This window comes from Arvicanthis niloticus, chromosome 21, assembly GCF_011762505.2.
Source record: "Arvicanthis niloticus isolate mArvNil1 chromosome 21, mArvNil1.pat.X, whole genome shotgun sequence".
In the NCBI taxonomy this organism is placed as follows: domain Eukaryota; kingdom Metazoa; phylum Chordata; class Mammalia; order Rodentia; family Muridae; genus Arvicanthis; species Arvicanthis niloticus.
Genome location: NC_047678.1, coordinates 18,458,049 through 18,482,512, shown reverse-complemented (window position 1 = coordinate 18,482,512; position 24,464 = coordinate 18,458,049). Strand labels below are relative to the sequence as shown.

Below are 24,464 nucleotides of genomic sequence, written 5' to 3'. Positions count from 1 at the left end.
TTTGCAGCTCTAGCGAGCGCTTGGCGCCCTCCCCAGACCAGGCGGCATAGAGCGTCCATCCCTAGACCATAGCCAAGGGCAGGCCCCGTAGAGATACCATCCTGGCCCCTCCACAGGGATGTCGGCTCAAAGGGCGCCTCACCGTAGGTTCGTCTGCGTCTCGACAGAAGATCCCCAGGCTGCGGGTGATCACTTAGTGGTGGCGCTCTCAGTGCCTCGCGGCTGCAGTTTGAAGAGCTGCAGGAGGGACACCAGGCCCTAAGGCTCCCCCGGAGCCTCCCGCAAGGGTACCCCCCGGAGCCGGTGCCTGACCGAGCCGGATCACGCGAGCGAGCGGCAAAGGGGATGGCTGAGGAAAGTTGGGGGCCGGAGCTGCGAGGCGGGGTAGCGCGCAACCCCGCGCCAATGTCCGCGTCTCATGAATATGCACGAGCCACCTCCCTCCCTCCCTGACGTCACGAGCCGTCCCGGGGTGAGCGCCGGAGCCGCTCCGGGTCCGCGCCAGTGAGTGCTGCTGTTGCCGGCGAGCGAGCGGCGCGGCGAAGGGCAACGAAGGCGGTGGGTGAGGGCGGCGGCGGCGGCTCCTGAAGCGCACCCGGCAGCTACAGCGAGGCGGCGCGGCAGGCACCGGCGGACACCGGCGGACACCGGCAGGCGAGGCCGGCGCGGGCGGTAGGCGTCGGCAGCAGCTCCGTGGCGGCTCAGGCGGCGAGGATGCTGCCGGGGAGGCTGTGCTTGGTGCCGCTCCTGCTGGCTCTGGGCGTAGGGAGCGGCGGCGGCAGCGGCGACGGCGGGGACAGCCGGCGGCGCCGCCTCCTCGCGGCGAAAGGTGGGTGCTGGGGAAGTTTGTTCCTCTTTAGGAAGGAGGCAGGGCGGGCTCGAGGGTGCAGACCCCAGACTTACGCGTGCAACACCCACCCTTTCTTGTGGCAGCTTCGGCTTCTGCGCCCACAGTCCTCGAAGTCAGCGCCCTAAGCTGTGGACCCAAGGGGTTCTCCAGCCCAACCTCTGGGCGGGGTCCTGGCACCAAGGAGAAGGGGAGGTCTATGGAGTACAGAGAACTTTGGGGGCCCTGTGTGCTGGGGTGGGAGCATCGCAGACTTGACTCAGGGATGCTTGGAGCAAGGCAGGACATGGACGCTGTAGCGGGGCTGGGGGTGGGTGGGTGAAGCAGGTGTCTGTCTGCTTCTGCCTTGGGGGAAAGAACCAGGGGCGTCTTCAAAGGAGCGAGCGGAGCTGGACCCGCACTCCAGCTTGGGGATGGCGTGGGAACTTGTAGGCTCCTGAAAGCCTTGCCCGCACCCTGGCGCTCCGCAGGCTCCGCAGCGCGGGCTCTGGCTCCCCTGGGAACGCACGCCCTCAAGATGGGCAGAGTCCGGAAGAAGCGCGGGATGTGATGGTTCCTACTGCGGCTCACACTCTGCTTTTTTTCCCCGGAGGTCCGAGTCTCCGAGCCCAGAGCTCCTTTCTGGTCTTTCTAATTGATCTTGACCTCTCTAATCCTCCAAGATTCTCCTGAACGCTGGCGTTATCAGGGAACCTAGAAGCCAGGAAAGCCCCAGACTTTGACAGCTGTCTGGGAGCGCTAGGAGAAGCGCAGGTTGGGGAGCCCGCATCTGGAGGGCGCGTCTGGAACAGAAGGTCACGCGGTAGCCGAAGGTTGGGAAGCATCACAGGAGCCGAATTTGGGTGGATGATGGTGGGCTCAGGGAGGCTGTAGCCGATTGCTGGATGGAGCGCTTGGCTTAAGTGGTAACTTGTTGATTCTCTGCGCTGTTGACGAGGAGGGCGTGCTTTTTGGTTTCTGCCAGGTGAACGGGGAATATGTGGTCCTTGGAATTCTGTCTGGCGATATTTTGAAGACAGAGTTTTTGTCCTTGTTGGAAAAACATTCACACGTAGAGACAGCTTGATTTAGAGGCTTGCTAGCCCAGCTGGGATGGAACTCACAGCAGCTTGGATCTCTCCGGAGACTGGGGAGTTGGGGAAGCAGGCCACTCCATTTGCCTTGTCTGGACTTTGAGAGCTGCCTCTCCTGTTATTTGCGTGATAAATTTGCGAAGAGATGTATTCCTATTCTTTTTAATCTATTAATTTCTGGTGACATAATCTGGAAATGATTTTATGCACAGGTGTCCTTCTAACGTTCACCTCTCCTCATTCCTTAACACGGAGTTTCTGTCTTTCTTTCTTCTTTTGTTCTCAAAAATTCATCACGAAAATGTCTTTTTAAAAGTGGTATGATAAAAGATTATCTGTATGAAAGGACCAATGTGATATGCTGTTGTTCTGGTAAACGAGTGTCCAAACAGTCTGTTCTCCTTCCAGTATGGACACTTTGATAGGCAGGCAGATTTCATTCTTCCGAGGTCGTCTATCACATTGCTGCAAGTAGAGAGCTCACAGTGGGTAAGGATTGGGGAAGGAGTAATTTGGGAAGAGAACTTTGTGTGTAACACATGGCTGAGTTTTCTGAGAACGGGAAATGAGAGGAGCAGGAGAGAACAGAAATCAACAACAAATGTAGGCTTCCATGGATCTAGATTACGTGAATAATTATATATAAAATAATCGAGATCCGTAATTTTCTTCACTTAGAATAGATCCACTTCACGTTTAAAGCCGTTTGTCATTCTACTGTAAAAGTTTATTGGCCTTGAGAATGGGAACTACTCTGGATTCTCCTTGTCCTTCCCCTTCAAACCACAAGGGGGCTGCAAAGAGCATATTTATTTATTTATTTATTTATTTATTTATTTAGAAACAAGTAATATTTGGTCACAACAGACACATTTATTATAACAGTTTATTTAACATTTACAGGGCAGACTTTCTTTATTTCAATGCACTTGAAGTTTACATTTCTAAATCATATAATCCCTGAGGACTATTTGAGAGGAACAATAAAACTGAGTTTTGTATGTAACACACACTGCCTCCAATAGCGCCGTTCTTAAGGTTTCTATTGTTTCTATTCCCACCACCAAAAAGGAGAAGACTCAAGAGGGCTCTCTCAGTGAGAGAGACTAAATGGAGGGATTGCTGTCTTTCTCGGTGCACTTCTGAGTTCACAGGTAGAAAGAAGACAAGCCGGAGTGTGCACGAAGCTGCCTAGCTGAGTGGCGCAGACCTTCTGAGCTGTACACACCCTCTGCACAACTGTTTACAAGTGCTCTCCTGGTCTCGAACACCTGTGAGATGGTGGGTCTGTATAGCAATGTGTTCTGCCTTTGCATTTCTTACTTCTTGCTGCAGGGAACCTAGACGCTAACTCCTGACCACTGCTGGGGTTTTTCACCTAATGCTGAGCTTCCAGTGCAACTGTGTTCCAGAAGCAGACATGATAAAGTAGCCGGGCAGTTAGAGCTGCTTCTTCATCCTCCTATGCCTAGGAAACACATAAAAAAACAATCGCTTCTTGGATTCCTTAAAACGACCAGGTTATATACACATATACTATAAGCAATGCTTGGGGATTGTTCTAGAGAAAGGCACAATGTATCAGAGAAAGATGATGAACTCCAGACAGTTACCTGAAGGTTTACACTAAATTTAATAAAATGCCAGTGGTCTCACAACCTCAAGGGCTCAGTATGCATTCTCTTTCTAGGTGCCAGACTCCAGGCATAGAGATCACTCAGCACAGCCCTTGAGTCTAGACTGTCAGTTACTACAGGCCCACCTGGTGAGCATGTATGTAAACAGGCCTGTGTGTGAGGTAGAATCAGATCTTGCTTGAACTGATAAAGGGTTAAGAATTTTCAAAAACTCCTAGCAGCCTAAGCAGAACCAAGAGCGCAGGTCAGCTTGGTCGTGAGCTCTGTGTTTCAGGAACTTGGCTGACCACAAGATAGATGGCTGATTACGTACAGGCTCTTAGAGAATAGCCTATACAAAATGTTCCCCCATGACTCTTCCTTGTACCCTGTCACAAACTGAATAATGGGCTGATACTTTCCACAGGTGCTCTCTAATAGCCCTCCTTCACTCCCCATGGGTTGTGGTTCCCCCCCCTGAGTTGTGGTTTTTGGCTTTAAATTTTCTCTGTCTCCAAAGCTCCGGGGTCAGACCCCACTGCCCCTGTGTGGGCTACAGGTCTTGACCTCAGTATACTAATTAAAATATACCTCTTGCTGATTGCATCAAGTTCAGTGTCTTGTGGGTTAATGGGTGGCCTCGAATTCCCTAGTCTTGGGTGAGGTCCTCCCTTCGTGGGGGCCTTACAGTACCTGTGGAGACCAGTGTTCTGGCTCAAGGAATTAGCATTATTCTTTCGTCCATAGACTGGAAAACACCTTTGAATACTGTTCAATATTACACATTGCACCATCTGTCCTGAAGGGTGACGTGCATTCCTGAGGAGAATTGTATTCAGTCATCTTGGGCAAGTAGCATGTGGCTCTTAAACGGGCCATAGTTACCTCTCCAGCTGAAACACAAAGGCACAAACATTTCTCAGCATTGAACCAGAGAATACTCTATCCCTAGTCACCTCTGGTCTTACAGTTAGAAGGTCTTCCTCAGCTTCGTTCTCATTATTACCCAAGTGTGATCACATGGCGGCATGGCCTTCTCTAGGAACTTTCTTGCAATGAACCCTTTCCAGAAAGGCATAACTCTGCCTCAGGCGTGCTGATGTTTCCTTGCCTGATCCCAGACTGATCTGTGGGTGTTAGAGCTTCTCTGTATTGCTTGGGCTGGCCTTCAGTTGTGTGATAAGCAGTCAGGAGTGTGCACACCTGCATGCAATCCGGGATGGTATCCTTTTTTTTTTTTTTTTTTTTTTGACATAGACAGTTTAGATTTTTCCAGAGAAACTTGACTTTGAATCTTGGCCCAGTTATTCTCTCATTAGATGATATTAGGCAAATGAATTAATCTTTTGAGCTTTGGTTTCCACATCTATAAAGTGGGGCTACCGAGCCCTGTCTTGCAAGCTGGTTGTCATAGCAGTATTCAGAAAGCTTCTGTTTTAGATTGTGGCGTAAAGGACACGGAATACACACTAACTTTAATTATCAATCCTCAAAAACCTGGTTCTAGTAGTAGCCAAGACTTGGTGAAACTTTCCTTGTCTGACTTCTTTGAAATGGAATAGCTTTGTCTAATCAGCTAAAACTCAATTCTCTCTGTCTTTTAATTTCCATTTGTATGAGGACTGTGCATGTATGAGCAAATACCACATATACATACAAACACACATGCACATACACACATTTGGTGTAACTTGTGATACCTCCTTCATCCTTTATGGCTCTATGAATGCCTTTGCAACTACCTTTTAATGGCTTGCCTGAAACTTAGTGCAGAAGGAGCTGAGAGTAAGGTTTGGGAGCATGTTATACACACATAAATAAACAAGTGTATCTCTATGTGCAAGCACCAGCGATGTGGGAGGCTCTGGCTTCTGGAGGAGTAACTCATGTGGTGTGATTTGGCTTATAAAAGCAGATCATCAGCCAGGTTGCTACTTGCCTCCCAGCTTGCAGTCCCAGACAGCAGATAAGTGGTCCTTTTCATCAATGGTATGCCCAGCATCTGAGATGATTTGTACTTTCAGGGATGAGGGTGACCCAAACCATGATGACCGAAAGACAGCTTTTCATCATTACTTAGCCCTCAATAATTGGACCCTGTGGAAATGGTTCCATCGGAAAATTAGGTTTTCAGGAAAGACCACTGGGAGGCCTTGGAAACCACTGAACTGAAGCCACTGGCATTCTGCAGAGCAGAGGACGGAGGTGTGGCGGAAGATACAGACAGGAGGTCAGAAGGATGCCGGTGACTGGAGTTAGAATTATCCAAGTATGCTCTGTTGTTTAGCCTGAGCAGTCAGTACGGTTTCTGGCTTCCATTTTCATATCTGAGAAGAATCAAGACAATAACACAAACTCCAAAGCAAGAGGTAGATTGTTCTTAGAGCCCCAAAGACCTACAAGAGAGGAGGAAATTGACAAGGTTAGAAGTCAGGGAAGCTTAATGGAGAAAGTGAGAGGAGTCTTGATGGGTAAGTAGAGACTGGGTGAGTAGATAGGGGTGAGTGCAGGACGAATGCAAAGTCGGGAAGGCCCTTGGCTGGTGGACTGACAAAGGTGAAGAGCAAGCTCACACAGCACTGACACCACTGCCTGCCTGCATCCAGGCTCCAGAGCTGACAGAATATTGAAAGCATGCTACCTTTCTGATGCTGTCTTAAAGCGCTTGCCACAATTTTATGTATGGACTCTAGGAGCAGGGATCAGAAGAAGCTCCAAGGAAGATTTGAATTTGTTCAAGGTCTCACAGAGGCAGCAGGACTGAAATTCCCAACTCAGAACAGTATGACCAGCATGGATTCCCTGCTGGCAGCCTCACTTAGCAGAGTGATTTGCAGGTGAACTTGAAGGATGTCCCGAGAGAGATCAGAGAGGCCCTATGGGACCTAAAAGTAATGCTGTTCTGAGAATCCTTCAAAATTGCTGCCCGAGTCTTAGCCCTCTTTCTTGATTTGGAGTGAGCCTGGTTTGTCTCCTTCCCCCAAAGCATTCCCTAGCTTGCTCTTCCTCAAGCAGAGAAAGCTGGTTCCTGGACCACTCCTTACCAAGGGTCTGCAGCAACTGTCTTTAAGAAGGAGCTTTTCTTTAAAGAGCTCCGGAGTTTCTAATGTGGATGGTGTTTGATTGTGCCCTCCTGCTTCTCCTGATGATCTCCTCTCTGGTGGGGGCTTTTCTCTCCCATGTTTTCTCTGCCTTCAAAATGCATGTCATCTTCCTGTTTCCATAGAAGACTGTGACCGTGGATCTCTAAAGGGAAATGTGCGACTCATCCCTTTGAGACTGTTGCTAGGCACTGTATTCAAGAGTGTGCCTCTCAGAGCACTTAAAATCCCTCCAAGACTCAGCCATGCACCTCAGAGCTACTTCCTGAGTTTGGCCTGGCCTTTCTCCTGTCAACTCACAGCTTCTGCTTCTTAGGGGCTTAAAATTCCCAATGAATCAGGACATTAGCCACACACTAAAATGTGCGAAGGAGTCAGACCTTGATGATGCTACCTTAAATTGGACTTGGAGCCTGCAGACACTGTCCTCGCTGTATCTGAGAATGTTTAATCAGCCAAGATTCTGACTTCTCTCTCTGGAGTTGTTGCATTGAGTCGTCATGTGAAAATTGCCTATTTAAAATAAAAGCACATCATGTCCGTGTCTTCCGCCACTCTCCACAATGTCTGTTTTAGTATGTGGTTAAATGTGCAGCCTTCACTTAATTCCGTGTAGAAGCCACTGTGGGGTGTGAGGGAAAGCCTTTGGTTTTCAGTTCTCATGGTCTGGATTCACAAATGAGCTGGGATGGTCTCTAGGCTCAGAGCCTCTGGGCATCTGATTTTCTGTAAGCAGGAAGGATATCCATGGTGCCCATTTTCTCTACCTCAAAAGTTCCAGATATCCAGATAGATAGCTCTGCATGTCCTCTGAAAGGGTAAAGTAGCTAAAGAAATTAAGAGATCATATTTAAGAAATTTGTTTTGAGACTTTGGGACTCCAGGCCCCCAAACAAAGCCTTAGATCTTTCTCCCTTCATCTTGTCTTGTAGACTCAGTTAATTATATTTTCTGAAGTTTGAATTTAGCGAGGAGTCCCTCTCCAGTTCTCTGATGCATGTGCCACACTGCCGATGCTCCCTGTGGTCACACATTGAATACAGCTGTGCCAAGCCCAGAATTTTCAGCAAAATACCAGCAAAAACTGTTAATATTATGTCAAGCATTTTCCCAATTTTCATGGATAACTGCATTGCAGCAAATTAATTAAAACAGATAAATGTTAATCTAATGCATGTCTCCTTGTAATTAATGAACTATAACCATTACAGGAGCATTTGATTTATTATCTTAATTTATAAAATGTTGAGTTTTCCTATAAAGTTAGCTATAGCAATAGGAGAAGCTGACCCATATATAGCATTAGGAAAAATAATCACATTTCTATAAATTAATCACTCTCTAAAAGGATATAGTTCATTAACACCATGAACTGAAAGTGTTAGATGTAAATTAGATTAACCTTTTTAGTGACACTTCCATTTATATTGTGCATTCTCCTCAAACTTAAAGCACTTTACATATATTAATTCAATTAACCCTCCCCAGACCCTTGTTAAGTAAGTTCATATATCAAAGTTGGAAGGGAGGAGAAAGGAAACCCTTCAAAAAATATTGAAGTCCCTGCCTTAGGATGTATTATTTATGATTCCTTTGAGCAGCAGTTTCTTTGGGCTTCCAGAGCTTGAGAACATGGGTAGGTATTCACGATTTCTCACTCCTGCTGCCAGGAACCACTTAGCACCCTATATCTAAAGCTAGAGACACTTCTGCTTCATTCTTAGGCCAAATGTTGCAAAGAAACTTCTGGTTTATTGAGTAAGGTATACCCCATCAACTCTAGGTTTGGTGAGGGATGGAGTCTGTTCAAATGGGTGCAGGTAGAGCCTGAGGCCTTATGGGAAAATTCAGGGAGATATTTAAAATGGCGGCACCCATCTGTCTTGCGATATGGGGCCCGCCATGTTCCTGACTAGGCAAGGCCTGTGGCCACGAGCAAAATACGCAGCTGCTTGGCTCAGACCACTGGCTCAGGTGGCCAGAGACACGGCCCTGCCACCCATGAGACACCAGTGTGGGAGATGGCTCTGCCAGTCTTCCACTCTGTTCCCGAAAGGCTGGGCTGTGCCCAGACCATCCAGCCATCCACATGGGCCCTGTAGGAAATGAGACTCTAATGTTTAAATATTAATCAAAGGCTTTATATGTTTGGTAATGCTCAATAACAATATGCCCATACAATTAGAGGTATTTCCTAATTAACTAACCTAGATATAAATTGTTACCCAGGACTGCTCTCCATACCTCTTTGTCCCTTCATTCTCCTACATCACTGCCTTCTCTAGCTTCTCCTCTTCCTGTTCCTCTTCCCCTCTTTACTCCTCCCACCTTAGCTCCTCCCACATTCTTCTTTGGGGTCAGAACACTGATTCTCTTCCACTCCCTGTACTTGACCATCTGGATTTAAGGGATGGACTCTTCATCAAGACATTGGAAGTTCAGTGGAGAAGAAGTAAGGAGCAGATAAAGGCAAGGGTGAGGCTTAAACTTCATGATCCAGGTTTCTGCTTCAGTTGGTCCTGGGGAGGGACAAGATTTCTATTCCTTCATCTGCTAGAATGAAGAGGAGGATCCACCAGCCATTGAGCTCACCCAATGAGCTCAGTTACCCATTTCTCAGGGCTAGTGTACTGAATGGATAGCTGGGTCTCAAGCTGTAGCTTGCCAGTAGAATTACCCCATCATCCATAAGACTCCTGGTGTTTGGAAGTCTTTCTGTAATTGCAAAGGCTCCTGAGGATGGCTACACTCATGGGGAAAGGAAGGGAATGGAGGGTCTTGTGGTTTAGAAGGTTGTAAACATGCACAGGGAGATTGAACATTTCCCCAGCTTGAGTGTGTATGGGTTTGGTAGCAGTTCCCTTTCTAACTCTTTTTGACCCTTCAAGCTCTTATACCTTAAAAGCACTTGCTTAGGGATGGGTTAGACTACATTCTACAAATGATGCCTCTTTGAAATGCAGTAAGTCTCACCTAACAGTCTGCCTTGGAAGTAATGGTGCCAAATCTTCTAAGGGAATGGCTAACCTGAAAGTATGAATCACTCATGACTAGACACGAAATTAAAGGTAGAAGGAGTAATTTTGGAATGTGGAGGATTCTTTTTCGTGAGTCTGAAGTTAGAAAAGCACTGATTTGGGGCCTTTCAACCTAGATGGAAGGAAAGACGAAGCCCACAGGGTCCCAGGGTTTTACTTTGTCTCTCTCTCTATGTCAGATTGCCCCTGGCTTTCCTTGCTATCTGGGAGAGATGGTGAATAAGATTTAGAGGCAGGAGCTGAAAGCCAAGGTACTTCTCAGGAAAGGAACCAGCTTCTAGGGAAGGGGTGAAGGCTGCATTTGCTGCACAGTGCATTTTCAGTGTTTTAGTTGCATTTTGTTTCTGGTAATTTTTGTTTGTGGGAATGTGGGTTTTCCGAAGGTCATTCATAATCAAAATGAAGGAAAGCGACAACTAGAGCCTGGTGCCTTCCCTGGCTTCCTTTTTATTGTTCATTTTATTTCTTTTCCCAAAGGAAATCCAATTATTTATACATTATTTCAGCATTAGCATCAATCTCGGGATGGTCATTTTTTTGATTACTGATTTTAGAGTTGTATTTAAAATATTTCAATGATTCAATGATATATATTCTTTTTTTAATTAGAAGCAGTGAAAAAGGATGTTGTTCTTGTTTTTTTTTTTTTTAAATCACACTTCTATTCTTTCCCCCTTTGAATAATCTCTTGCCTTTTCTCAACTCCAATTTTCCACAAGTTGAATGGCGGCCCTGATGGGATAATTCTTAGGAGGGGAATGGAAACCAGAGAGTAGCTGACAATCTTTCTTTGGAGGTATAACTTTTTCTGAAATTTTCTGTTACTTTTAGGAAATACAAGTTCCACCATTTTGTTTCTGAAGTGTACCATAGGCTGCACAATTATTGCATCAGCATCCAGTGTTTCTCCTGTCCCATCCTCCCTTTCAAACAAATGACCTTAGGAGAACCGACCATCCCACAAACAAAGCTGCCTGCACCAAACACTCCAAAATCTCTATCTCCTTATACTTGGCACAAAGGCTTGCTTCTGGCTGCTTCCCTGAAGACACCACCAATAATGACTAGAGTCGTCACCGGAATAGCTTTATGTTGTGTCTTCTCAATCTACTAGACAGTGTAGTCAAAGGCATTTTCTGAAACTGTAGCAATGTCCATTGGACAGAACAAGTCAATGTCACCAAAGACATGGGTTTGTGGTGAACACTGTCTTCATGCCACATCACCTTGTACACACTTCCAGCTTAAAGGCCTTCTCTTCTACATGGGGAATTAGGAGCTGCCCCTGTTCTAGACCAGAGTCTGCAAGACACTGGCATCCTCCTGCTCTACCTCATCTCACAGGGAAGGAGATTATCTCTGACCTTGACAGGTGATAATGGCACATGACACTTGCTCTCTTCTTGCCCTGTTTGGGGTCTGCGATCCACATAGTAACACTCTAGCTTCATGGCAACCTATCTGGGACAGTGGAGGTTGGACCTGTGAGATAGGCAGGCATTGATTGTGTTTAAACCACACGGAGGTAGTAACAGCTTTTGTGCCCCCAAATTAGGACCCATTCCAGGCACTATAGGGCAGTCGTCTATTATGTAAACTGGGTTGGCAGTGGCCAGCTGCCTATCCTTAGGAACATGGCTCTTTTGCCCATGCTGAATGGCAGCTGTGGTGGGCCATGAGTGTCTTTCAGAGTTGGGTCCTGATAGAAGACACCATTGTGTTCCTTCTTTACTGGAAACTATGAAGCATGGGGCTTGGCTTCTGTGTAGCTCTCAGCACTTCCTTCTCAGCCTAGATGTCTGTAGAAGCCTGGTCCTCAGCATCTTCTGTTGCATATGTGAACTTCAGCATTGTTTGTAAAGTTAACCACCACTGAAGTCACGGTGTCCTGAGCCCAACTTGTCCTCTGTAGCACAGAACACATAGACTGCTGAAGAACATTGTCACCCACTGGTGAGAATTGAGCTGTGACTATCACCTGCTGCAGAGCCAAGGTTCTCCCACCTCGCTCCATTAGTCCTCCTTGTTCCCATCAGCCTTCCAGTACAGTCTAATCCCCAGACTGTACAAATCCTAAGTGGATAAATCACACCTGCTTTCCAAACAGATCGTTAGAAACGATTTGCAATTTGTAATATCGGATGCACGTGTACAAAGAAGCAAAGATGAGGTTCTTAATTGGAAAAGCTTTGTTATCAATTAAAGTGGGATGGCCGCTTGCAATGAGCCCTGTGAATTTCTAAGCCCACAGCTAGGGCATCAGGGAACAGAGGCTGATCTTTCCGGTTTGTGTATATATCGTCTTCAGAATGCACAAACGGGAATCTCTCTGAAGCCAGAACATTTACTTTGGGATCTAAGGAAATGCTGGTTCAAGTCTGGGCATTAATACATGACTTTATGCACAGGGAAAATACTTCTCACAATCAAACCAAAGCTCAAGTCTTCAGAAGCTGGCAATAGGCAGTCTCTCCTAGGGTACAGGAACTAAAGGTGTGGGCTATGATATGTGGCTTGTAGTGGAGGGTAGATTCCTGGTAGCCATGATTGATTGCTCCTTTCTCCGGGTAAGTGTTGTTCTCCAGGTAACCCTACCATTCCTCATATGCATAGGCTAGCTCCAGACCAACTCAGTGTATTTCTCATTCCACAACTCTGGTTCAAGTGGGAATAACATCGCTCTTGGGATACCAAGACTGGAGCATGGATCAAGCAGGCTTTACTAGTATTAGAGTGTGTAACAAGAAGTAAGCAGAAAGGATCTTAGAACCAAGAGTCTCTCTTTCTCTTTTTTTTTTAACCATATATATTTTGTAGTGACACTGTTATTATCCTGAATGAAATTTACATTTAAAAAAGTATGTACATAATTTAACCAGCCATGATGCCTAAGCTGAGATATACAGGAAGTACGAGGAAATAATATGTAACAATATGTATTCCAACCTGTACTAAAGGCCTACCTGTATACTAAAGGAAGAAATGAAGTAGGTGCTTGTTGTGAATTCAACAGTGATGTCATTCAAGCCACTGTGAATTCAATAGCCACCAACACATCCAGGTGTCTAATATCTAGGCACTAATGACAGGAAGATGGTAGTGTGACTTTTACAACTGTTGAAATGTTTTTGGTACCACCTGAACAAGACAAGACACGTGCCTACATTCTTAGAGGACAGAAGACCCTGGATCTGTTAGAGCTACACAAAGAACATTCAGCTGACCTGTTCCAGTGTGGCTTCTGTCAACAAGAGAACAGGAGAGCTCAGGTGGAGATGTTCAGGTGTGGGTAATCATTCCTCACTCCTGCCCGTACCCCAAGATACCAAAGCTTAAAATATACACACATTTTACAATATATCATTTCCGAGAACTGTCCGTGGGAAAGAAGAAAACACTACCAGCTGGTGGGCAAGTGAAACAGGTCGACTTTACCAGGTATTGTATAGCTGTCTCCTCCAGCCTGGTCCAGACTCACACTGCATTGAGTCAGGGTAGCTATGATCACTCAGTTAAGTTCCTTATGAGACAAGGTCTATGGTCGTTCCTCGTGGAAGGAGATGGTAACTCCATAAGTTCCCAGGACTCAGAAACCTCCAGGAGATCTTTATCAGGCTTGTCCCTTCCCTAAAGTTATGGAAGAGGTGAAAAAACAGACTGGGACATTTGGAAGCTTCCAGTAGTGTAGCTGCCTGCAGTTGTTTTATCATTAATGCAGATTTGCATGGGCTGTGCATGCTGACAACTCTTCATGCCTCTAAGTCACATAGGAGCATCCTGGTGGTGGAGCCTCTTATACATGCATGGGAACATCATTTAGACCAGAGGACATTTTGGGTGGTTCAATATGGTGACTCCTGCTTCTCCACTTCTTTTGGAGTGGGTGACTCCCTTGAGTCAGATATAAAACTAAACATTTAAAATGATCTGGACTAAGTCTGCAACCAAATGTAAATGAGAAGCTGTGAACCTGGCTGGAATACATTTTTTCTGGTTGCCATCCGTTGGGAAAGAGGAACTCCACAGTGTGTTAGGGCAAACAGAGGAGACGGTAGACTCAAACAAAGGGATGGACATGTGGCCAACACTTACATTCCAGAACTGAAACGTCACGTTGATGAAAAGCTTCTGTATACTTTCATTGAAAAGGTAGAGGGAGGAAGATTTTGATTTTTTTTTAAATCCCTAGGAATGGATTTATTCCCCTATTCCCCTGATTTTATTTGCTTGTGTTTGAGACAGTGCCTCACTAGGTCGCCTTGGTGAGCAACTCACAGAGCTCTGCCTACCTCAGCCTCCAGAGTGCTGGGATTAAAACTTTCTTCTCCCTTCCTTATTAGACTGAAGTGTTGCTAAGGATGAGACTATTTTGCCAAAGGGAGAGATCCAGCAACTTAGAGACGAAATGCAATTTGATGGTTTGATTTAATGGGAATACCACATTCTCTTACTAAGTGGTTTGGTGACATTTGGTAGCTTTGTAATATTTGACTTGGAGTTGAGTTTATAAAAATTTTAGCCTAATAGTAACTTCAGGCCGCTGAGGGATGTATGTATTTTTGAAATGAGAAGACCCGGTTGACATTCTGATTCCAAAGTCAACATCATTTCTTATGCACCACCATATTTTCAATTATGATAGATGATGAGCTGTGAATTTAAAGATGTCTTTCCTGGAAGCTCCCGCACAGACACAGCCTGTGTGTAATAAGGAGAAAAGCTCGGAGGGAGGGGTTCTCACACCCACCCTTCTGACTTGACTTACTAAATACTTCTTTCCGAGGCTGGTCTCCCAACTCAAATCTGCCACATTGGTTCCTTCTTGAAGTCTTGAAGTATATTTAGAAAGAGAGAATTTCTGTAATTTTTCTGATGTTCTAGAGATAGGTGAACTTACACACACACACACACACACACACACACACACACACACACACACGGCAACAGCAAAAGGGGTTATGAAAGTCCTGATAGCCAGCCAAAAGCACATCAAACAACAACAATTTGGAGGAGTAAGGCAGATGGTTGGGATGTGTTATTTTAGCATCTCTTTGGCATTTCAGCATACATGCAGGTATTCCTGTATTTTATTTGCTTGTGTTTGATTAATTCCAAGTGGAAGATGCTTAAAACGGACACTTAAGCTTCCAATATGGCGGTCTTTGGAAGCAGTTAAGGTCAGGCTCTCATTCAGGAAGTCCTGGACTTGTAGTTTTATAAAATACTGGGATTTTCTATTTTTCATGTAACCCTGGAACATTTCTAGACTTTCCTATACCACAAGGTGACCACAAGTCTAATATTTCACCTATAGCCAGCTGGGGATGAAGAGCGGCTGGCCCTACTACCACCCCCAGTCTGCTGAGCTAGGAGAGTAGAGTGGTGTTGCTTTAGGGAGAACTTGGTAGCAGTGGCTTGAAAACTGGAGCCTCCCTCTTACAGAGGAAGTGAGCTCTAGGATATGCTGTGTGTTTGTCCTGACTTCTCTGTGGAATGGGTTTTCATCAGGCTCAATGTGGTACAGGTGTCTAGAAGTCAAAGGCAGGTAGATGTAAGACATGGAGAGCAATGTCTCTGTGCTGTAAGACGCACATGTCTAGAGAAAGCAAAGTCTCCCCACCTCTCCACAGAGGGTGGTTGTAACACAGCTCCTGTGATTGTCTGGCCACATCTGTTTGTGTCTGCATTCAGAGTCAGCCTTTTTTGCTTGTGGCTTCTCTCTGGCCACTAGAATCCTAAACTTGCAGTCATGGCAGATCACAGGTTTTAGGAAACGTATACTCCCAGGACATGCTTTTATCATGGCTGCCAAGAGTTGGCAAATCCTTATGCCCCTTTCCTCGCCCCGACTCCCTTTTCTTGCAGGTGGAGGACATCTGAGGGACCCAGCATTCAGCTGCCTGTGGTGGTAACTGGCTTTCTCTTCCTGTATTACTGTTGTACTCCCCTTTCCACCCTCCCTGAGATCACCCCTCAAAACCTATACTGGGGCCTAGACTCAGGGCCTACTTTTGAGGGAACCCAGACTGAGAGAAGCTGAGCAAGGAAGCCACTTACAGAAAGTGTCCTTGCTGTACCTCTCTGAATCCCCTGAGGCAAATCTATCAAGACTGGAACATCCAGTGCCTTCAGACATTCGGCCAGACTTGCTTGGCAGCTATGAGGCTTTGTGGGACGTTTGGAGCTCTGTATATGACTTCTGAGAACTCTCAGTGCTCATGTGCAGGACTTAGAACCCGCCTTCATACCATCTGGGCCTGGAAGACTTTTGCTGGAACAAATGCACTGTGCACTGATCTGCAGCTGATGTAGACATGGGGCTCCGAAGGAGTAGAAAGTATTTCTCTATAACGAAGCTTTGGAAGGCTCCTGGAGGACAGGGTTGCCCCAGGTCTTTGAGCCATGTCTATGCTATGAAGGCTCCCTCTGGCTGTGAAAAGAGTTGAGCTAGGCCTGATGCCTGCAGCCCACGGGATCCAAGTGCCTGGGGGAACATCTGGCACCCCTGATGACAGCCAGATTTTTTTGAGTGTCTATTTTCAGTATTTTCTCAGATCACCTATAAGTAAATTTGTGAAGCAGTTAGCTCTCTCACCAGCATTTCCCTGACCAGTATGGAGCAGCCCACAAAACTGAAATCCCTCCTCTCCCCAGAGCCTCCGGCAATCACAGATCTGAATTACTATGGCCGTTCAAATATTCCAGACAAGGCACTGAAATCCTCACTGATAAAAATCCTGCCCTTTCTCTGAAAGACTAGATACACTGATCCACTGTCACAGGCACAGCTTGATGTGAATTAGCCCATCAGCTTAGCCCAGTATCATGGCCAGCTCACAGGGATTTAGTATTTTTTTTTTTTGACAGACAAATGACTTTATTTTCAGAGATGAGTGTTATCAGCACACAAAATATGTGCAAATTAAGAATTGCTGGAACTGAGTACAATGTCTGATTATCAGAAACGTTCTCTTAATTCTGGGTGGCTGATTCGTGATGTATGAACTGTCTCTGGATCTTGATTACATTCCTTGGAATCTGTTGCAGAACCGCTCCAGACTCATGCTCTCATCTTGAAAATGGGCACAATAAATCTCAGCCTATTATGTTGCCATAATATAAGCTCAAGGTTATAGAGCTTGGCCTATAGGAGGCCGGTGCTCTGTTGATCTGTTGATGACCGACAGTCTAGCAGCAATAGCATTCTTACGTTCTTAGGTCCTGTGACCCAAGGATTTAGAGGCGGCAGGTGATAATAGTTTGTTTGCTTCTGCTCTGTGATGTCTGTGAACTTGACTGGGGGTTTTGAGCTTATCTGGATGTTTCTTCACATGGTTGGGATAGATATCTCCAGGGCTGGACCTTACTGAGAAAACTAACCAAGTCTGGTGAGGGTCTCCATACATGGTTGAGCTCCCTGGATGCAGAAAAATTAAGGATGGCACCATCCCTCTTGCCTGGAAGCTCAGCGCTCCAGCGCACAAAGCAGAATCTGCAAGGTTTCTTGTGGACTTCTCTGGATCCCATCCCTAACGCAGCTAGAGCAACACCTTAAGTATGGCTGTCCCAAATGAATGGCTTGAACTTCCTCCTTTATTTGTTGTACCTGACTTTTGTCTTATCTGGAATGGCCTTTATGCCTCAAGAAATGACAGGTAGACAGAGACACTCATTTACTGGGGAGTAAATCTGGAGTATTCCCTATGAGAGGACGAATACCCATAAAGAGAATTCTGGGAAGACTGTGGTAAGTGAAACCCAAGTGCTAAAGCATGGTGTCAGGGTATACAAATCTGAAGACAGTTACTCTCCTTTGTTAAGTTACGTACAATCTACCTTGTAGCTGACACAAAGAGCATTGGACTATAGACCAGCATGTTCTAGATACTTACATGCACCAACTTGTATCAACCCCATGTGAACTCTGTGAGGTGCATATCTTAAAATAGCTAGGGATCTTCAGTCAGTTCATAAGTAATGGCTTTTGTACTTGAGCCCTGATCACTGATTTCAGAGCCCTTCCGTTCTACCTTGCTGTTGTATGCAGCCTCTCATGAGGTAATGGGTTCATATATTTTGTTCCCCCCCCCCGTGTGTGTGTGTGTGTGTGTGTGTGTGTGAGAGAGAGAGAGAGAGAGAGAGAGAGAGAGAGAGAGAGACAGAGAGAGACAGAGAGAGACAGAGACAGAGAGAGAGAGAGAGACAGAGAGAGAGAGAGAGACAGAGAGAGAGAGACAGAGAGAGACAGAGAGAAACAGAGACAGAGAGAGAGAGAGAGAGACAGAGAGAGAGAGAGAGAGAGAGAGAGAGAATTTGTGTGTGTGCATTAATGCATCAATCATGTTCCAGACTCTATTCTGTACTTAGAGCAAGAATGTATCTTTCTTATGTTCCCCTCCTCTACAATTTGAGTGCCTTAGAAATGAGGACTGGGCGTGGCAGAGAGGCCTCCATTCCTTTGGAGTGGCTCTGCATGATGATTGTCTGGTTAGCGACACCTTCTGGCCCGGGGTGTCAAGGAGAATGGGGCAAGCATTGTTCTTCACATCCTATTCTCTGAAGGAGATTTTGTTCTGGTTTACTGTTGAAGTATTGGTTTTGAAATGGCAACACAGAAGGTCTACTAAAGGGTTGTCCCACTTGGAACAGACACTCATTTTTTTTTCCCCTGTTTCCAGGTTCAAAGCAATAACCAGGAAGCAAACAGAAAGGAAGCTCTCCAAAGAATAGTGTGAATGGCCGACAGGTTAAAGCGGATGCGTAAATGCAGTGTTTGCATGACAAAGACCCTGAGCCCAGTGCTGATTGGCATTCACCAGCACTGGGATTCCTTGAAATGCTGAAGGTCTTAATTAAATAAATGCATAATTTATTTTTGTTGCTAAATGCCTTTTGCCTCAGGAGCTATTCAGGCTAGGATATCATTTCCTGAACTTAACCTCACCAAGGCTATGTCTGTCTCATAATCCCCCTTTCTCCCTCCTCCTGGGTTTAGCATTAGCAGCCTGCTTGGAGCATCTGCTTCAGCGAAGGTAGTCTGTTTGAACAACAGCTCTTTGTCCTCAAGATGATCTAAGTTTTGATAGAGAAGCTAACAAAATGACAGATTAAAGTATTAAATGATAATTCTGTGCAGGAGTGGAGGTTGGTGGAGATGATGAGGACATGGGCTGCCCATCTCTCCTGCCTTGGTTCTGCTACACCTGACACTGAACTTGGGACAGAAGCAGGCGTTCCCTTCTTCTAAGAGGGCTCACTTCCTCCCCATGTAGGACCCTGGGTTCATCACTCCGCATCCCACTCTATTCTAGATCCCAACTACTGGGACGAGGAGTCTCAGAACACACATTCTCAATAACTTTTAAAATTAAGCTCTTTATCCTCCCTCAATTTTGCTCCAACTTTCACCTGAACATGCCTCAGGAAGAGTTCATACACTCTTTATGTTTTGCTTTTTGGTTTTGCTTTGTTTTGTTTTTTGTTCACCAGACAATAAGGTCTGAGAGGGAGCAGGGCTCATTTCTTCGTTCCTGACAGAGCCCTGGCTTCTGACCTCTCAACTGCATCGATAGATGAATAAAGCAATTCAATGAGACACCTTGGAACATGTGGAGTTCTGAGGGTTATGAAGTTAGAGTTCCAGAGATAGGAAGGGATGTTACTTAAGGGCCCAGAGTTAGTGGAGGATTTCTAGCTTATTGTCTATAAGTTGAGACCAGCTTTCTGATCAGAACTTCAATTTTAGGTTCTAGGGAGGAGAGGGGCTCTTTAATGTGGTGCTCCATGCCCTTGAGTCACTGGGGCTGGGCCAGTGCATGTTGCTGGGCAGCACATTCCTAGGCACTCAGTCTCAGAGCCACCTTGAGAGGGTCCCTAGCTACTTATTTTCCTTCAGCAGGAGTGCTCAGGGCCAACTCTCACTTGAGACTGGTCAGAACAAAGCATCACTTTTGCCTAATTTCTAGTTCGTATGAATGGTTGCCCAATCACAGGGTCGTGGCCACTAGAATACTTAACCTGTAGTGATGTCTCCTGAAGGTGGAAAACTGCCGGTGAGGACCAGGGGTGTCCCTGGCCACTCTTTGTAGGGCCTGTCATCCACATGATGCAAATGTCACACCTCTCTCTGGGAAGCATGGGATGAGTTGGGTGGACTTCATTTTCTTCCTTGCCTGGGCTTTCTGCAGCTGGTATTTTCCCTTCCTCTCTTTCAGTGATTACATTTGTCTTGTGGCATAGCATGTATTTGTATATAAAAGAGTGAAATCCACTGCAGAGTGTGGGAAAGCGTCAATAGGTAAAGTGATATTTTTGATTTCTGTTGAGGATGACATGATGTACATGAGAGTATGGCTGGCCCTGACATATCTGATACATGTATCAAGCAATGATCAGTGGGAAAAGAGAGCAATTAGGAATCGAAAGAGACACAGTCACACACCTGGAAGCCCATTGCTCCTTTCAGCAGGCTGGCATTTTTATGGACTCGGGATTAGACAACAATCTTATGCAAAGGATGTCTGATATATTGGGAGAGTGGGTACACTATGAAGCATTGCACCATCTGATTTTTACTTCCACATGTATATATTTCATCCTTCTGGGATGACTTGGGTCTTATATAATGGTGTCCTAGAGGAGAAGCAATGTAATAAAGGATTGTCATTTGCCTGGTTTATTCAGATCTATTCATAACACCCCGATGCTCTGCTGTGTGGTAGAGAAATATACCCTTCAGATGTCTGGCCAGTTTGCATCTAGCTTGGTAGAGTCAAGATGTGGATCTGGTGAAAGACTAGAGGATGGTAGGAAGCCATTGTCTTATTTTCCTTCCTTCCTTTGCCCTAGGTGACTTCAGTAATCTCTCCTCCCTGTAACTGTGGCCTAACACCCTGCCTCTGTTGACTGTATTATGTAAAAGGGAAATCTAATGTTTTTGACCGGTTGTATGGTCCTTACCTTTAAGGCTCTGGTATCCCTATCTAGGGACAGTCCTTCAGCCCTAGGGTTATAATAGTTTTCTGTCTTGCTAAGTGGTCTGATTCTCCATCACTTTGCACTGAGTGACTTTTCCTGAGGACTGTATTTATTCACCAAAGATAGAGGACAAAGAGATACTAAAGAAATGATCTCATCAAGTTCAGCTAGGTGAACCAAAGAATTTATTGATGTTATTTACAGGAGCACAGAGAGAGTTTTTTTCAAAGCATGGGTAACTTGCCCTTTCCTGTGCAAAAACCTCACCCAACATATGTGCAAGGCATATCACTGCAGTTCCTTGACCAGCTTTCAAGCAACTACACTAAACAAGATTCTTCAAGTTGTTTAGTGCTTATTTATCCCCAGGGATGAGCTTCCTGACTTTTGTAAGTTTAGTGAGGTCTGGGTCTTGTAAGTTTCTTGTAGGTATCATGAGCCTTGTGAGGTTTCCTCCACCTGCTATATGATATTTAGTTGTTTGATCTTTTTTGTATTAAAGTTGTCTGGAGATGCATGGAATAATTACAGGCTTCCAGTTTGGATGATGATTGGTATAATGATACATCATCACAAGACTAGGTATGGAGCAGGTATGATTTCTCTTACCTTTTGTCTCTTAAAATTTCCCTTGCTTTCTTTCCCCAGTCTCTATTCTGTAAGGTTCTTACTGTTGTAAGCTCTTCAGTGTCTGGGTCATTCATTTAGTGCCTCCTACGCCCACTCCTTATACCTATGGCTTTATTACAACTTTTTTTTTTGTGGTAGTTTGAATGAGAATGCCCCCACAAGTTAATGATTATAACTACTTGTTTCCTGGTTGGTGGAACCATTTGGGAAGGATTAGGTGGTGTGGTCTTACTGACAGAGGCATGGGGGGGGGGAGGGCAAACTTTGAGGCTTCAAAAGACTCATGCCATTCTCAGCATGCTGTCTGCTTCCTTGTGGGTTGAAATGTAAGTTCTCATCTGTTCCTCCTGCCTTTCTTTGCTCTGCCATGATGGAGCTAGCTCGCTCTCTTTGCCGTGTCACCTACTTAGTTTATTCTCTTCAGCTCTCTTATTGTAAGGAGTGAGTTCAGCCTCATCCACCCCAAGATCCAGATTGAAAACATGGTCTTTTGCCACCTGATCCACTTCATCTTAGCTTAGACCCTGTTATCTTCATCTTAGACCATTACAGTGAGATGCTGTCACTGTAGTTTTATTCTCTTCCTCTTTCTAGGCACTCTTTACTAGACATGAGTATATCAGCCCTTAAAGCTTGAGCGGTCTCTCATGGTTTACAGAGTTCCTGGACATTGAACCTTCTTGGTGTTGATTCTGGAGGACATGAGTCACTCTCACTTGACAGTAGCTTGTAGCCCCAGTCAGTCACTCCCACCTGCTGACCCTTAGCATTTGCTGTCCATTGCTTCTGTGTGTCAATCAGATAGCTTTCAGGAACATTTAGCCATCTTAGGAGTTTGCTGTTGAACAAAGTGAGGATTGATGTCCATGATGTCCATGATAGAAGTTACAGTGTGGTTTAGCTATGCAACTGGGGGAGGAGGGAGGCAGAGAAGAGAGCTCCTTTCAGGTATGGGAGCAGGAATGGATCACCATGGGGTGTCAATCACTTAGGACTACTGCAAAGACTCTCAGAAGACAAATTATTACTTCAAGGTTCACACCTTGTTGTTAATTTTATGTCAGCTTGACACAGACTAGAGTTATCTGAGAGGAGGGAACCCCAGTGGAGAAAACGCCTCCATAAGCTCAGGCTGTAGGCAAGCCTGTAGAGCATTTTCTTAATTAGTGATTGATGGGGGAGGGCCCAGCCCATTGTGGGTGGGGTCATCCCTGGCCTGGTGGTTCTGAGTTCTATAAGAAAGCAGGCTGAACAAGCCACAGGGGTTGGGGGGGGTGGGAAGCAAGCCAACAGATATGGTCTCTGCACCAGTTCCTGTTTCCAAGTTCTCACCCTGTTTGAGTTCTTGTCCAGAATTCCTCCAGCAATAGTCTATGGATGTTGGAATGTAAACCAAATAATTTTTTTTCCTCCTCAACTGGCTGTTGGTCATGATGTTTTGTCATAGCCATAGTAACACACACTAAGGCACACCTTTAACAGAATGACAAGTCTTGAAAAACTGAAAATTCCCATATATATATGTATATATATATATGTATATGTATATTACAATAGAGAATGCAGAACAAGACACACAGCCATTTCTCTCTCTCTCTTTTTTTTTTTTAGCTTTCCCTCGACCCACTAGAAATCACTGAATAGAAATTTACAAATCTTTGCCTGGACTGTGGAGATAGAAAAATGAGAAGAACATGAAATAAGCTTCCAGGTTATGGAGTGACAACAGAGCCCCAGTGTTTCCAACTGTTCAAACAGATAAATCAGGGAGACTCCTGGGATCAGGCTCCATGTGCCTGAGTTTTGAGTTCATCTTCTTCTTCAAAAACTAGGGCCAAAGAACCACCAACCCAGTCACTCATCCACATAAACTGAGCTGTTGTTTTGTTAAGGTTTTGGTAAAATACAGATGCAGGATAGGTATTCCAAAAATATGATATACAGAATTGTTGTTGTGCGTGAGTGCATGCATTCTGATCTCTTCCCTCGACCCCATGGCAGGTTGGAACGGGAGTTATGCAGAAGCAAAGAAAAGACCCATCCTTTGCCTTCAAGGCCTTGCTCTGAAATGTGGAAAAAAGCAGATTTAAACAAAACATACAAAACAGTAAGATGATAATGTGAGCTGTCAATCAGACTCTAGGTGGTTTAAAAGTAAAGTAAGAAATGGGGGTTCAAGTTACAGACTGGCAGCTTGTGGAGGTATCATGCCTACTTGTTCACAGATGAGAGGATTACAGAAATGCAATCTGGTTCTTTGCCTGGTTAAGAGCATGCTTTTTCAAGAACAAGAAAAATTAGAGTTCCTTGAAGATAGCTTATTTATTTCACAATTTAAAAATATAGTCTTATTGTAGAAAATTAAGGAAATACATTTTAAATAAGGATATTTTAAAATTTGCATTAAGAGATTTAAAAAAAATCACCCATACCCTATATCACTCAGAAATAATCCTAAAGATATTTCAGAGTTTTTTTTTTCTGTGCATAATTTTACATAATTCAATTCACACCACATATACAATTTATATCTTGGTGCTTTCTACTTGGCACCATCACATAAGTATTCTCCCAGGTTATTAAAAGCTTCTCATAAGCATGGCCTTTAACGGCTACATAATATTTCAATATGTGAGATACCATGATTTATTGGGACGTTTTTTTTTTTTTCATCAAATACATTAGTGTTCCCTAGCTCTTTCCACCATTGTAAATGATCCAGGAGTGAAACTGTTGTATCTCATTTTATGTCTCTAGGATACAGATTTAAAAGTAGTATCAAAGAAAAGCCAAACTGCTTTCCAAGAGGAATCCATCAATTTATATTCCTGCGTACAGCTTTCCAGAACATTCTCCACTACCATTTTCTTAACAGGTGCAGCGAGAACACAGCAAACAGCATTTATTTAAAGTGTAGAGTGTTCTCACTTTTGTCATCATGCACACCCCAAAAGCCATAATCACAACAAAGACAATGAACGAATTCATCACCTTCCAAATTCCCACATCCTTTTTTTGGTGATCCTTCTTTGCTGTCTTCTTTCATGTTGCTCCCTACCACACAGACAAACATTGATCTGCTGTCTCTCATTATGAATTAGTTGGTACTCCCTTGGGAGAAACACACACACACACACACACACACACACACACACACACACACACTCACACACACAGACACA

At 44.9% G+C, this 24,464-nt stretch overlaps 1 protein-coding gene across 1 annotated transcript in view; it reads left to right on the top strand.

Annotated features, from left to right (window-relative positions):
* The first annotated feature begins 503 nt into the window (after window positions 1-503).
* Clstn2 (calsyntenin 2) overlaps window positions 504-24,464 on the top strand; it is a 583,317-nt gene continuing 559,356 nt past the window's right edge. The window contains exon 1 of the mRNA XM_076917814.1: window positions 504-829. Coding sequence (XP_076773929.1) covers window positions 715-829 — 115 coding nt within the window. The 5' untranslated portion in view covers window positions 504-714. The remainder of the gene's footprint in view (window positions 830-24,464) is intronic.